Raw genomic sequence first — 13365 nt, 5'->3', positions numbered from 1 at the left:
CCCTCAAATTCAGAACATGACGATCATTTAAATCATTTTAATCCTCTTCTATCGACCCATCAAAAAAGCTATTAAACCAAGCCCCAGCCTCTTCCTCCAGACTCCCTTCAACCCGCGCTAAAGTCACCTTCTTCTCCCCAACACCCTTCTCCCGGCCCCAGAAACACGCTCTTCGCATAACAGAAACCATCTCTTCACCCTGATTTGCAAGAACGGTATGCCCAGAATCACCATCCTTATGCCCTTCCGTCTCATCCCTAATCGAACCACCAATTCCACCCCCTAAAAACACCCTCATCCAAGGCAACGTAACCTGCAGCCTCCCAATTCCGTGCTCGGGCCCGGTCCAAGTCTTCCCACTAAGCCCATAATCCAATCCATAGGGCGGCCAGCGTGATAATGCCTTCCGGCGCCGTACAACCGGAGCAGAAGGATCATATGGATCCTCCACATCAACATCCGGATAGACATCTCTATCCCAAAGAGACCCATCCGGCGCCTCGTACTGCTCCGCAGAAGTCAATTTGCGAGTTTTCTTCAGCGTTGGCACGGGATACTCTGGGCCAATTAGATACTGGGGAAATGAGCGCGGCGTGTCCCGACCCGGGGAGCGAAGGAAGAGAATCGGAGATGCGAATGCATCGAAGCATCTCTCCGGCGAAGAGAAGAACCTTTCACGGGCTTGAAGGAGTGGAACTAAATCTGCAGGCGCAGAAGAACCCGATACTTTCTTCTTTGGGGATCTTTTCGTATTATGGTGGCTCTCTATGGCTGTGCTTGTCTCGGGTGCTGTGTCTTCGATTGCGCAGTACTCGTCTAGACTGGGCCAGTCGCATACGGGCTCATGGGCCGCGACTGCTTGGACGGACTGTGCTTCTGTGAGGGCTAGCATGAGCGCTAAGGAGCCGCCAATGTGAGAGCCGAAGATTGTGAGATGCGCTGGGTTGAGGGTGTTTTGGATCCAATCGAACCCGGCGAGTGTGTCGTGGATTGGGGTGGGGTATTTGTAAAAGTCTGGTTGGGTGCTGGGGCTAGATTTTGTTTCTCCCAGGTTTGGAGGTTGCTCTTGCTCTGATATGGCCTTTTCAGGCAGGGCATTTTTGCCCTCTGGTCTGCCGAGGCGGTAGTTGATTGTGACTACCGTTGCGGAGGTCGCGGATGCCAGGAGATGCTGGGGTGAGTACTCTGCAGAGTCTGCATTGAGCAGTTCCAATTCTTTACGCGACTCCAAAGATGCTGCATCTTCTTGAGCAGGATTTTCGCCTAGCCCTTGAAACAAGGGTCCCGGCGGCAGGTAAAGAATCACATTCGGCCCTGAGGAAGAATCACTCGCGGCTTGTGAATACGACGCGACCGGTCGCGTGACTCTAGCAGTTATTTAGTATTCAGTTGAACATAAAAGTAAGTAATCCAAGCTCATACCTCAAATTCACCTCTCCATTGTGGCCGATAGAGAGCGCGAATGTTTCGTCAACATAGCCAGCCGATGCGGTGTAGAATCGAATTGTGCCAGAATGAATTATAGAAAAGCCACTCTTCCGTGATGTTCTGGATATTTGAAAAGCCAAACGGCTTGAATGGTGTATTAAGGCGCGCATAGCACCATTGGAGACGGTGGTTGTAGGTGGTTGAAGATCGCGGGAGTCGAGACGGGGGTTTTCATTGGAAGTAGAAAACGGCCACCAGTTGATGCATGAAATAGTTGGTAACTAGACATGCTGGAATGCCTCATCCCAATGATCTGGAAACCATTGTAAAAATGCAGTAACGGATAATTGTCTACGTTTCTCAGGGTCTGTTCCAATGAATAAATAGCTTGGGTGAAAAATAAGCTGGCGGTAAGGAATGATATGTTAAAATCCGAACTACGGTCACAAGCAGCACAATACAGTCGACTCTCTCAATCGCCACCTCCACATCCTCCACGCATTTATCCCCCCACTCAGTTGCAAAAATTGAACATTAAAGGGCTAGGGCCCTTCTTAAATGTAAAAACCCCCAAACGTCTTCTCAATAGTTGCCGACACGGCAGGATCATCCCGATCCAAAGGAGCCTCCATTTCATTCTCGGAAACAGGATGTGCCACCTCCAAGCTGAGCTTGGGATCTTTGGAGTAGACTCGCAGCCCAACCACGCAGACCGCATTCCAAGGATCATCAGCAGGTCCTTCCAACTCGGGAAATTTTCGTGGCTGTTTGTGGTCTGCCTCGTCGGTCGGCATATCGAGGTCGCTGTCGAACTCGAATCCTTCCAGCCACTCAAGATCACTGTTGTCCAGGGTCTCATTGGCGAGACGAGTGTTGAGGCTCGGGCGCGGAGACTCGGTTCGCTGCCTTCTAGATCCACTGGCGTGTCGTGCATGCAGACCGTTAAACTGGATCGTTGGGACTGACCCGTTGGTAGTCGGGCGTCGTTCACTACCATCGCTGGAGATACTCGCGGTGTCAGTGGGTGACTCTGTTGGTCGGTCGGTCAAGATCTGCTGAGGAATTGAAGTACGCTCGGCGCCGTGAGGACCCTGACCAGGACGGTGGGCTTCCTGTCGTTGTTGCCGCGCATCCATCTTGCGATTCCGGATCCATTCCTTTTGCAACCTCCTCTTTGTCTCATCACGGATCTTCCTGCGTTCAGCAGCCTTTCTTTTCTCATTCTCATATCGTTCTTGGTCAGTCTCGGCCACTAAGCCCTTGGCATGCGCAAGATCGTACGAGAGTCCGACCTGGACGAGTTTCTCCCGCCTACTCGAGGCAAGACGGCGAACAATCTCTTCCGTCGACTCGACCTCTTCGTCCCGGAAGGCAGTGATTTTCATAAGCACATGATAGCGTCCCGGTTCAAGGCTGATCTCGGCATTCACTGATCGACCCATTAAGTGGCTGCTATGGCTGCGCACGATGTAGTCTTCTTCACCTTCTTTCTGGACACGGAACTTGAGGACGAAGCTATATTCGCCTGCCAGGCCCTTGAAGTACCGAGTATCAAGCTGGGATAGCACGATGACCACAGGACCAGCCTGGGTCACATTCATGATGAACTTGGTGCTATGATAGTCGGCAGACCAGGGCACACTTAAGGTCGTCCATTGTTGTGTTATGATCCACTCGGGGCCGAAGAGACGAGTCCGATCGAAATGCTGGTATTTCCGCAACAGGTCTGCGTAGCAGATCCAGAAGAAGCCGTCGTTGCCAAACTTATGGCCGAGAAGCTCCATCCACTCTGCCGTCCACTGCTCGGAGCCATCACCCCATGCACCGTGCCACTCCTTCTTGCCCCAGGGGTTTCTCAATCGAAGCAGGCGATGTCCCTGGATCTCACGGGCCTCCATGATGGAGTATGAGTGATTCTCCGAGATTCCCTTTCGGTCTCGAGGAGGTCCCTTGTATGAAGGATCCAGCCAGTTCGAAAAGAGTCCTGTGCCACAACCGAACAAGAACTCCTCATTGACTTTCATCAGTTCCTCCGTCCAGAAACGGTCTTTGTTAAGGATGTTACTGGATAGCACTTCGGATGTGACGCCTCCAGTCAGGTCCTCAATGGCCTCTCCAACGAAGCCACCCTCAATGGCCGAATAGTCACCGTGGGCTTTGGCGAATGCCTTCTCCAGCAGAGGAAGCCAGGTTTCATTTGGGTCTACACACTGTGCAAAGTAGAGGGCCCGCGAACCCGTTTGCCACACCCGACGATACTCCTCTTCGCTGTCGGTGCGGTTGATGTCGTCCCAGGTTTGACGCTCATCAACTGACTCGTCGTAATCTGCCGCGCGCAAATAAAGCTTGTCATCGACGATATATTGCTGCCATTCGCCATCTAGTCCCACCGTTAGTATCTTGGCGTTGTTGTCGACGCTTTATTTACGTACCGCGATAGAACACAAAGCCATAAATGCCGATCGTCTCATTCCGAGCAACACACATCTTCTCAATCAGACCACTTTTATTCCCCATCGTACACAAGGCGGCCATGAGCCAGCAATCACCATCACAACCCTGACGCACATCCGACGCTGTCGGTCCATTGACGAAGAATTGTGGGTTTTCAAAGATTTCCTGGAACTAGTCAGATTTTTGAACACCATCAGCACCAATGCACATCATCTTACAGTGACTCGCTTCACACCACGCGGCCTCATCTCCTCATTGACTTTGTCAAGGCCATCCAAACAGTGCCTCCGACCTGACTTGAGATCCAGCTCAATGTCAAAGTGGGGATCGGTGTACTTCTGATTTACTCGCTCACATTGCTTGACAATGCGCTCCACGGACTTCTGACATTCCTGCTTGGCTTGTTCATAAGATTTGACAGCCTCGTGGCCCTGGACCACGCCATTGGGCACGCGCTTGGCCCGCGTGCGAGCATACGGGTTATCCGGCAGCACGGTATACACCTTGCCGGGGTATTTAGTATTAAACTGCTCCCAGAACTGCTTGACAGACTCCTGTGGCGCCTGGCAACGTGGGCGATGCGGAGGCCGACTGTTCGAGCGCGAGGATGGAGTGCGGTTAGGGATACCGTACCCCATATCGTCGTAGTCTTCCATGGTAAGCGTGATATACTAGGTCTCGGTCCGAAACGAACTGATTCACACAGCACTCCAGACACGGGGACTGCACTTTATAAAGCAACACAATGATCACATAAGATCAAAAACGAAGGAAGGCAGTGCAGCCCTAGATACCGATTGACTCCTCTTTCCCCGCTACGCTACTGACCGCTGCACGGCCTCCCACACGGACAGTCCGGCACCAAGACCAGAAATCGCCCATCAGCGCGCACACCGGATTTACGGACGGTATTCCAGGGCATTCGCCGTAAGGCTGCAGGGACATGCGTTAGACTCGATGTGGGCCTGCAAAGGAACAGGCGCAATGGCCGCGCCACGGCCCCCAACTTCCCATTTCTTTTCAGCAGTGCCAAAATGGCCCCCAACTGCGCCGCGCAGAAATCATGGAGGCGTTCCCGGCGTATGCACGATGATTACCAGCTGGGACTAGGTTGCCAATAATAACCCTGTTGTGACGTTAACACCAGGTTTTGGCTTCAGAAGTGGGGGGGCGCTTTTCAGCTCTGACACGAGATTCCATATGCGCTTGTGTGTCTGATTGGATATGACAATCCCGGAGCTGAGTTACTCATCTGGCGTTCGGAAGATACGGCATCCCAGGGACATGCGGGCTGAAATAGCGGAGATGGAGGCTGAAATGCAGTCATGGTGCCCCTGGCAGTGATCTATACTCCTGCAGATTTTAGCTTAAATCGTTTCCCTAGGGTAGCACCGGGCTTATGGTCCGAAAGGGGTATGTACGCCTTGCATTTTGACTGAAAGCACTTGTATCAAAGTAAGCCCGCCCTCCTAGTCACTCCCCCCACCCCATCAACGCCAGATACATAGAAGAGAAAAAAAAAACACAAAAAGAAACAAAGAAACGCATGTCGCCTGGGCATCAGTCTCGTGTGCGATCCTCTGACAAATGAATAAGGTTACACGGAAAATATCTGCGTCGAGATCATCTTAGTGATAACCGTTTCTTGTGCCGTTGGTGCGACCTGAATAGTAAGAGCTGCCGTTGCGGAAGTAGGGGTGCATGCAGGCCTGCTTCGCCGAGAGGCGGTGCGCTGGATCATACTCAAGCAGGGCCTCTAGAAGCTCGAGACCAGCTTGCTCGAGACCGGGGACAATGGCGACATCGGGGCGCTTCCACTTGGGGAAAGTCGCCTTGTAATCGGGGAAGGAGGTGACACCAGGCCAAATCTCTTCATCGGGAGTGCCGAGGACACTGTAGAGATAGACGATTAGTGGATAAATCCATTGAGAATAAAGATAAACACTCACCGGAAGATTTTGAAGATCTCATCGATCTCCGAATCGCCGGGGAACAGAGGTTTGCGGGTGCACATCTCGGCGAAGATGGCGCCGACGGACCACATATCGACACCGGTGGAGTATTGGCGGCCTCCAAGAAGAATTTCGGGGGAGCGGTACCACAGTGTAACGACCTGAGATAAAACGTATCAGTCAAGCGAGTTGCTTCAGGGTTTCCGAACTCGGTGCCTACCTCATGGGTGTAAGTGCGCAGGGGGACACCGAAGGCTCGGGCCAGACCAAAATCGGCAAGCTTCAGGTTGCCGTCGCGATCAATGAGCAAGTTTTGAGGCTTCAAATCACGGTGAAGAATGCGGTGACTGTGACAGTACCGAATACCCTCAACCAGCTGCGCCATAAACTTCTTTACCATGGCGTCGCCCAGCCCCAGGCTTGCCATTGATGTGGATCCATCAGGGAGAGCCTTGCCACGGCCACCCTCGCTGACCGGCAGGGCCTCCATGTATTTCTTCAGGTCGAGATCGAGGAATTCGAAAACGAGGTAGAGCTTGTGACCATCGGCGTGGACAATGTTCAGCAATTGGACAATGTTGGGGTCCTGCATTTCCTTGAGAAGTGAGATCTCACGGATGGCGGTACTGGGAACACCCTCATCTTCGGCTTCCAGTCGGATCTTTTTGAGGGCAACAATTCGGTTTGGGGAGACCAGCTCGCGGGCCTTGTAGACGACACCGTACGTGCCTAGAGACGGAAGACGCGTGAGTCAAGTTCCGACAAGACAATATCAACAACCGCGTCAACACGTACCTTCACCGATTTTTTCGATTTTTTGGTAGTTATCCATGGTGGCGGAGACTTCTGATTCAGCTTCACTGTCGGCCACGTTAGCAAAAATGACAGGGACCGAGAAAATGGGGGCGAATGCAGATTGGACGGATGATGGGGGGGGTGAGGGCGAAGCAAGGAGGGACACGAGGGGGAAGGAATCAACGAGACTTACAGGCAGTCGGAAGTCGATCGTCGATCTCTGAGACCACGGAGCTAGTCAAGTGAGGTCTCAACACCAAGGAGGTCGTAATTTGTCGGATTGAAGATCTTCACTGAGCAGGATCGTTACAGTAATGGGGAGAGAAAACAAACAACCCCCGCGCCGAGGCGGTGAGCGCGTACATTTACTGTCCCTCGCCGATCTTTTGGAAGTCCGCATCGCCATGGCCCAGATCCAAGACCTCAATGCCCACGACCGCCCTCCGGAGGCTGTCCGGCTTTGTTTCAAGAAATACTCCAAGCTTCCTCTGTCGGAAATTGACAATGATCCCGGCATCCTCGATCTACAGCGGGTGGATCCGGACAACCTACCGCCTAGCCTGAGCATCTCGCAGTACATGTCCAGCCAAGAGCTCCGACTGGCATTCGATGACTTCATTCGCGGGGGACATGCGTCCGGTCAAGACCATGCTCCCTTGGCGGAGAACATGCCAGTCTATACTCACAACTCGGTTTCCGGTCAGCCTTGACGGTTCTCCGAACTAAGCCCTGCAGCTCAAAGAACCCTTCCTAACCTTCAACAGGTCTCTTGATGATACCCTCCATATTCCCTCCCACCGTCCAGACCGAACTCCTGTCACGCCTGCTCCACCGAGACCTCCCTAACCCGGAACATAAAACCAATCTGCACCTGCATTACGACGTCACATACCCGGAAGGAACAGACAGCACTGCCACCACAAAGTCGTTCTTCGCAGACGATCCTACACGCACACTACAGCCAAAGGATCCTTCAGTTCACAAGCCTCTGCCCATCCAGAGTGTGCTCGAGAAGAAGCTCCGCTGGGTCACGTTGGGTGGCCAATACAATTGGACCGACAAGGTCTATCCTCCCGAAGCCCCGCCGCCATTCCCACAAGACGTCGCGAAGCTGTTGAAGGCTGCGTTCCCCGAGACTGAGGCGCAAGCGGCGATCCTGAATTTGTATTCTGCTGGCGATACCTTGAGTGCGCATCGAGATGTAAGCGAGGATTGCGATGTGGGCTTGATCAGCATCAGCTTTGGGTGCGATGGCTTGTTTCTCGTTAGCCACGATGACGGGAATGCGGCAGAGGTCATTCGGCTTCGGTCAGGTGATGCCGTCTACATGAATGGAACTTCTCGGTTTGCCTGGCATGGAGTCCCTAAGATTTTGCCCTCTACCTGCCCGAGCTGGCTGGCAGAGTGGCCATCTGCTGGGCACAATGCGCCGGATGCTCTTATTGATCCTTATGAGATGTGGAAGGGCTGGATGTCTGGCAAACGGATCAATCTAAATGTGCGCCAGATGAATATCCCACATGTTCCGTGAGATATCGGAGTTCATGTCTCCCCAATTTCTAAGCGAGGCAAGCGAATTCAGCCGCCAATGCTTTCTCCGGGGTCTGCTCTTGTTGGGGTATCTCAAATCTTGTGCCAATCTAGTACTGCACCCCCAAGCTGAACAATTTGGAGAAGATTGTGTCCACGGTCTTCCTACCCTAAGTGCGATGGAGGTTCTCCTTTGGCACATACTAGACATCTACCCCAAGGATGGCAAACTGATTTGAAGTTCACCCCAACGTATGGCATATGGACCTATCAAAAAGGTGACAGTTCGGATCTGCTTCCTGTCAACAGTCCGAGATTCTCTGGCCTACCCGTAAAATCATGGGCCAAGAATGGTGCATTTTGTGCTGAATGATACCTTTGAAGAGGAGCGTCGCTTGAGGATATCGCCTTGGGTACTCAGATTCAACGTGACACTATCTAGGATCTACATAGACCGGGTTGCCAGGATATGAGATAAAGAATGCTGTACTTTTGGTGCCGTAGGCTGTGTCTCCGCGGTGCTAAATCCGGTCTCCAACCGACCCCAACACCCCCGCCCCGCGCGATAAGCATAGGTCAACTTAAATAGAATATATTGCACGAAAATTATCATATATCATCTCATTTCACTCACGATGACTGACTCCAACTGGTCTGCTCAAGGAGAGGCTAAGCGCCAATCAATTCTCAATGCGATTCCCGAGATATGGCGGCTGAAGGGTCCCATCCCCACGGCTGTCGAACAGCGTGATGTTACCGGACCTTATATTCAGCAGTTCCTCAGCAATCGTGAAATCGAAATCACTGAGTCTGATGCTGTTGATATCACTGCTGAAACGACTTCAGGGCGCTGGTCGGCTGTCGAAGTGACCAAGGCCTTCTGCCATCGCGCCGCAATCGCTCATCAACTGGTACGTCCCAAGTAACAGATATCGCGGACTTATGCTAAAAAAAAAGTGAATAGGTCAGTTGTCTACACGAGATCTTCTTCGACGCAGCAATTGAAGACGCAATCAAGCTCGATGCCTATTTTGCAGAGCATAAAGCGCCTACCGGGCCATTGCACGGTCTTCCCGTTAGTCTGAAAGATCAATTCCATGTCAAAGGTGTCGAGACTACCATGGGGTACGTGGGCTGGATCGGCACTTTCCAAGGCCAGCACGACGATCCACGCCGAGCAACAAAGGAGAGCGAGCTGGTCAGAGAACTGCGCAATCTGGGTGCGGTACTCTATTGCAAGACCAGCGTCCCAACTACGCTGATGGCAGGTGAAACCGTCAACAACATCATCGGCTACACATGGAACCCCAAAAACAGACTTTTGTCTTGCGGCGGTAGTTCCGGCGGCGAGGGAGCGTTAATCGCGTTACGAGGGTCGCCCGCTGGCTTCGGGACTGATATTGGCGGCAGTGTGCGCATCCCAGCTGGATTCAATTCCTTGTATGGATTACGTCCTTCTTCAGGCAGAGTCCCGTATCAGAGCGCTGCCAATTCTGCGGATGGACAGAGTACTATTTTGTCAGTTATCGGACCGCTTGCGCCGACTGCGCGGTCTCTGACGTTGTTGTTTAAGGCTGTTCTCAGTCAACAGCCGTGGCTTCATGATCCACTTGCATTGGAGATCCCATGGCGGGATACTATCGTCGAAGAGACGCGCAAGTTGATCAATCAGGCCACAAGCGGTACTTCGTCTCTTGCCTTTGGGATAATGCCTTATAATGGCGTGGGCCGTATCCACCCACCCATTGCACGAGGAATGAAACTTGTTCAGCAGACTCTTGAGCGGCTTGGACATAAGGTCATACCGTGGAATCCACCCTCTCATGAGAGGGCTCATGATATAGCTGTATGTACCCTTTGACTCAACTGAAAGGTACCTGTGTGGACCACGTTGACATATACCAGGCCAGAACATTCGACATGGACGGCGGTGCAGACTTCAGGCATCACTTCAGTCTCTCCGGGGAAACGCAGGCGAAACAAGTCATAGTCCAGCAAAACGGGCCCCAGCTGAGCGCGTCAGAGATTGCAGCTCTCAATATCACCAAGCGTGAATATCAGAAAGAATACATGGACTACTGGAACAGCACAGCAGCTCTCACTGGCACTGGTCGTCCTGTGGATGGACTCTTCTGTCCATTGGCATCTCACGCAGCAGTTATTCCCGCGCAATACGAGAGTGTGGGCTATACAGCATTTGTCAATGTGTTGGACTACAGCAGCATCTCTATCCCGGTGACATTTGCAGACAAGACGGTGGATGTGCATGGTAAAAACTTGTCTTTGTCTGCTGATTATATCAATTGGAATTGTGAGTCTACACTTGTCTTTCTTAAGCTTATGTCGCTAACTTGAACTAAAGATGATGCGGACACTTATGATGGAGCGCCTGTTGGCATTCAACTCGTGGGAAGGAGACTGCAGGAGGAAAAGATGCTCACCATTGCGGAGTATATTGGGGAAGAGATTGCTCGTGACATTTGACGACCTCATATTTGAGGTCTGATATCCCGGTCAGGTCGAGAATTGTCCTCAATCTTCTAAGAATTGAAACCTTTATTCTCAATGTATCGTATAGCGCCAAGTCCTTTGTAGCCTTATAGTATGTAGCTCCGATATCTCTTTGGACGCTTAAGATTCGGAGTCGCATTACGTAAGGTTGTAAAGGAACTTTATGGTAAAAGGGCCTAAACACTGTGTTTTTTCGGTCCTCATTTGTTTCTTGGGCATTTCTGTAAGTTATGGTCATCCTCTCTCAAAGTAAAGACAAAAGATCTTGGGGTTCCTAGGGTTGTATTATTATAATGTAGCGTTAAAATATACATCTTGTTCAAAGCTCGTGTGTCGTTGAGTCAGATGCATAACAAGTTCCCAGGTAAGTTCGGGGTGTCATTTCACAGTAAAAGTTGCTATACACGTATATATGGTGAGGTGGGTTTGAAAGCTGAGATATTGGCTTACCCAGTTCACCAGCAAGTTTATTCTCAGGTTGATTGTTACAGAGGCATTGATATTGCTAGCACGTGTACTGTGCTAGCCTCGAGAAGAAGACGGCGGCGTCTGATTGGAAGGCGCAGCCAAATTGGAGAGGATCGGTGTGGAAGAGTGCCAAGGAGGCCTGTTGGCCGGTGGCTCGGCGGATGGTGCATTTGGACCGTCCGATCCATTCATCAGCCTCGGGCGTTTATTTTGCTGACCCGGACCACTACCACCCGGTGGACTGCGGGGGTCGGCATGAGAGTAAGGAGAAGCGTAATTCGTGGAGGAGGCTGGGGTGGATGTGTTTGCGGGATCAGGACTCATCGCGACAGGAGCCTGCATAGGACGCAACCGATTTGGGTGAGATGATGTATCCTCGCCTGGCCGTGGAGGACGAGCGTCAGGGCTCTGGCGTCGACTATTATCTGATTCCATGAAGCCGCCTGCGTTTATCCCATAGCCCACTCCAATGCGGCCCATACCCTTGTCATGCATAACAACACGCTTCCACTTGGCAACAACGTTATCATAATCCCATCGTGCCGAGTCGGGGCTGATGTGGCTCTCTTTTGCGTCAAGTTCTCGGGTTATGTCCCGGGACAGAGGAAGCATGTCTGGTGGGAATAAAGCGAACTCACGAGGCCATTGGCAAGCCCCAAGACGCTCAACTTGGGCACGCAACTGATTCGCTTCCTGCTGGACCCTCGCAAGCTGCTCATCAGAAGACCTGCGTCTCTCAGCTTCGCGGGAAAAGGCACGCATAATTTCCAGTGACCATGCTTCGCGACGGGCCTCTAGAGGAAGTGTACTCCAATGATTGAACGCCAGGTCCAGGTGCCTGAAACTGATTTCCTCATGCTGCTGGGCCGTACGATAGACCATTGCATTGTCCATGCCGCCGCTTGGGTATTTTGGGTGGGATGCGGGGTCTGCGGTGAGCTGATCAGACTGCCATTGTGCGATCTTGGAACGAAGTGCTTGCCGGACGATATCTAAGTGTTCCGCGCCCGGTGCTTGAATCGGGAATGATGTAGGAGAAGAAAACGGGTGGGCCGCAAATAGGCTCGGAGGGGGAGGGAGAAGATGAAGACACAGAGATGGGAATGTCTGGGCTTGAAGATCGAAGTCGAAAGGAGATGGCCGAGGTCGGAAGCCCGAAACAGCACTGGCAAAAAGTTAGCTTCAATTTCAAGAGGATAAAATGGTTGTTATCGCATACGTTGCAGCCTTGATATTGTCTAGTACCTCGCGTAATGCCAGCTCGAGCGCCTTCATTGTATCCGGATTGTTCGCCGTAGCACCCCGGCTTGCGTAGTCCGGTAGCTGCAGCGATTCCGTCCGCGCGGGTGCCGGCGCAGCCCGAGGTCCATCCAGAGCCCGACTCGGATTGGGGATGTCGTTGATGACACCAGTTGCGTGCCAGGTAGGTGTGTTGAACATCATACGCACGGGAGCTTCCCGTGACTTCGTGCTCGGTTCTCCCGATGGATAAGGTTCTGTGGAGCTCTTGCTCAGATCGTGATCGGGGCTTCCGTCATGCTTGCCAGAGCTCGTGCGAGCCTGTCGACGTGTGATCCCACTACGGATGCGCCGAATCTCCTCAACGTTGTGGACGCCGTCGGGCTTCTTCTTGAAAAGGAACTGATCAAGGTGGCGGCCGAGGGATGAGGATGTAAACGACTGGTTGCAGTATTGGCATTTGCGATCCTTAGCCGTCTGGTTATTCGCCGACTTCGAGGCCGAGTGCTGGCTCTCGTCGCCGCGCGACTCTTCGGGGGTCTCTCTGGGAGTTTCTTCCTTCATGTCGGCGCGAGTGCGATGGTAAGAGAGTAGGGTGGAGCTGTGGGGAGATGGGAGAGACCGCCAATTCAAACGTAGATCAACATGACATAAAGCAATCGAGCATGCGCGTTGTGTATCCGGAGAAAGAAATTGGGGGCGGCGGTTGAAGAGAGGAGGCGCCAAGCTTTTCCGGCGCGGAGCTGAGATCCCCACGAGAGCAGTGCTACCCTACTTTTCTACAACATCTTTCTCGCTTCCGGTTCAATCAATTTATTTCGAAAATTGTCTCTAAAGATAAACAAAAATAGCCCATTCGTCCGTCTAGATCAAGCTTTACTACTTTTACCACCCCTAGTCCTGCGTTCGCTGAGCCACCGCTTGAAATCACGAACACCATGGAGGTATAGCCATGAGAAGAAAAAGACTAGGAAGAAGTTGAAGAAAA

The 13365-nt window shown here is 52.2% G+C and overlaps 6 protein-coding genes across 6 annotated transcripts; 2 read left to right on the top strand and 4 right to left on the bottom strand.

The window, feature by feature from the left end:
• Positions 1 to 37: 37 nt before the first annotated feature.
• N7443_008901 (uncharacterized protein) lies at positions 38 to 1598 on the bottom strand (the record flags this gene model as incomplete). Its single annotated transcript, XM_056888957.1, has 2 exons — positions 38 to 1367; positions 1423 to 1598. 2 exons carry the CDS (start codon positions 1596 to 1598, stop codon positions 38 to 40), a joined length of 1506 nt encoding a protein of 501 aa, XP_056738259.1.
• Positions 1599 to 1982: 384 nt separating this feature from the next.
• Positions 1983 to 4538, bottom strand: N7443_008900 (uncharacterized protein; the record flags this gene model as incomplete). Its single annotated transcript, XM_056888956.1, has 3 exons — positions 1983 to 3808; positions 3861 to 4047; positions 4101 to 4538. The coding sequence occupies 3 exons, from the start codon at positions 4536 to 4538 to the stop codon at positions 1983 to 1985; spliced, it is 2451 nt and encodes an 816-aa protein (XP_056738258.1).
• Positions 4539 to 5510: 972 nt separating this feature from the next.
• nimX (cyclin-dependent serine/threonine-protein kinase CDC28) lies at positions 5511 to 6666 on the bottom strand (the record flags this gene model as incomplete). Its single annotated transcript, XM_056888955.1, has 4 exons — positions 5511 to 5775; positions 5832 to 5995; positions 6055 to 6563; positions 6630 to 6666. The coding sequence occupies 4 exons, from the start codon at positions 6664 to 6666 to the stop codon at positions 5511 to 5513; spliced, it is 975 nt and encodes a 324-aa protein (XP_056738257.1).
• A 277-nt stretch (positions 6667 to 6943) lies between these two features.
• On the top strand, positions 6944 to 8160 carry alkB (oxidoreductase, 2OG-Fe(II) oxygenase family; the record flags this gene model as incomplete). The annotated part of the gene is made up of 2 exons (XM_056888954.1): positions 6944 to 7328; positions 7394 to 8160. The coding sequence occupies 2 exons, from the start codon at positions 6944 to 6946 to the stop codon at positions 8158 to 8160; spliced, it is 1152 nt and encodes a 383-aa protein (XP_056738256.1).
• A 634-nt stretch (positions 8161 to 8794) lies between these two features.
• gmdA (putative general amidase GmdA) lies at positions 8795 to 10643 on the top strand (the record flags this gene model as incomplete). The annotated part of the gene is made up of 4 exons (XM_056888953.1): positions 8795 to 9070; positions 9124 to 10005; positions 10065 to 10470; positions 10522 to 10643. 4 exons carry the CDS (start codon positions 8795 to 8797, stop codon positions 10641 to 10643), a joined length of 1686 nt encoding a protein of 561 aa, XP_056738255.1.
• A 549-nt stretch (positions 10644 to 11192) lies between these two features.
• Positions 11193 to 12941, bottom strand: N7443_008896 (uncharacterized protein; the record flags this gene model as incomplete). Its single annotated transcript, XM_056888952.1, has 2 exons — positions 11193 to 12303; positions 12358 to 12941. 2 exons carry the CDS (start codon positions 12939 to 12941, stop codon positions 11193 to 11195), a joined length of 1695 nt encoding a protein of 564 aa, XP_056738254.1.
• Between the last annotated feature and the right edge of the window lie 424 nt (positions 12942 to 13365).

The sequence above is a fragment of the Penicillium atrosanguineum genome, assembly GCF_028827265.1.
Source record: "Penicillium atrosanguineum strain IBT 20685 chromosome Unknown utg000007l_segment0_segment0, whole genome shotgun sequence".
Taxonomy (NCBI): Eukaryota; Fungi; Ascomycota; class Eurotiomycetes; order Eurotiales; family Aspergillaceae; genus Penicillium; species Penicillium atrosanguineum.
This window is presented reverse-complemented; position numbering and strand designations above follow the sequence as displayed.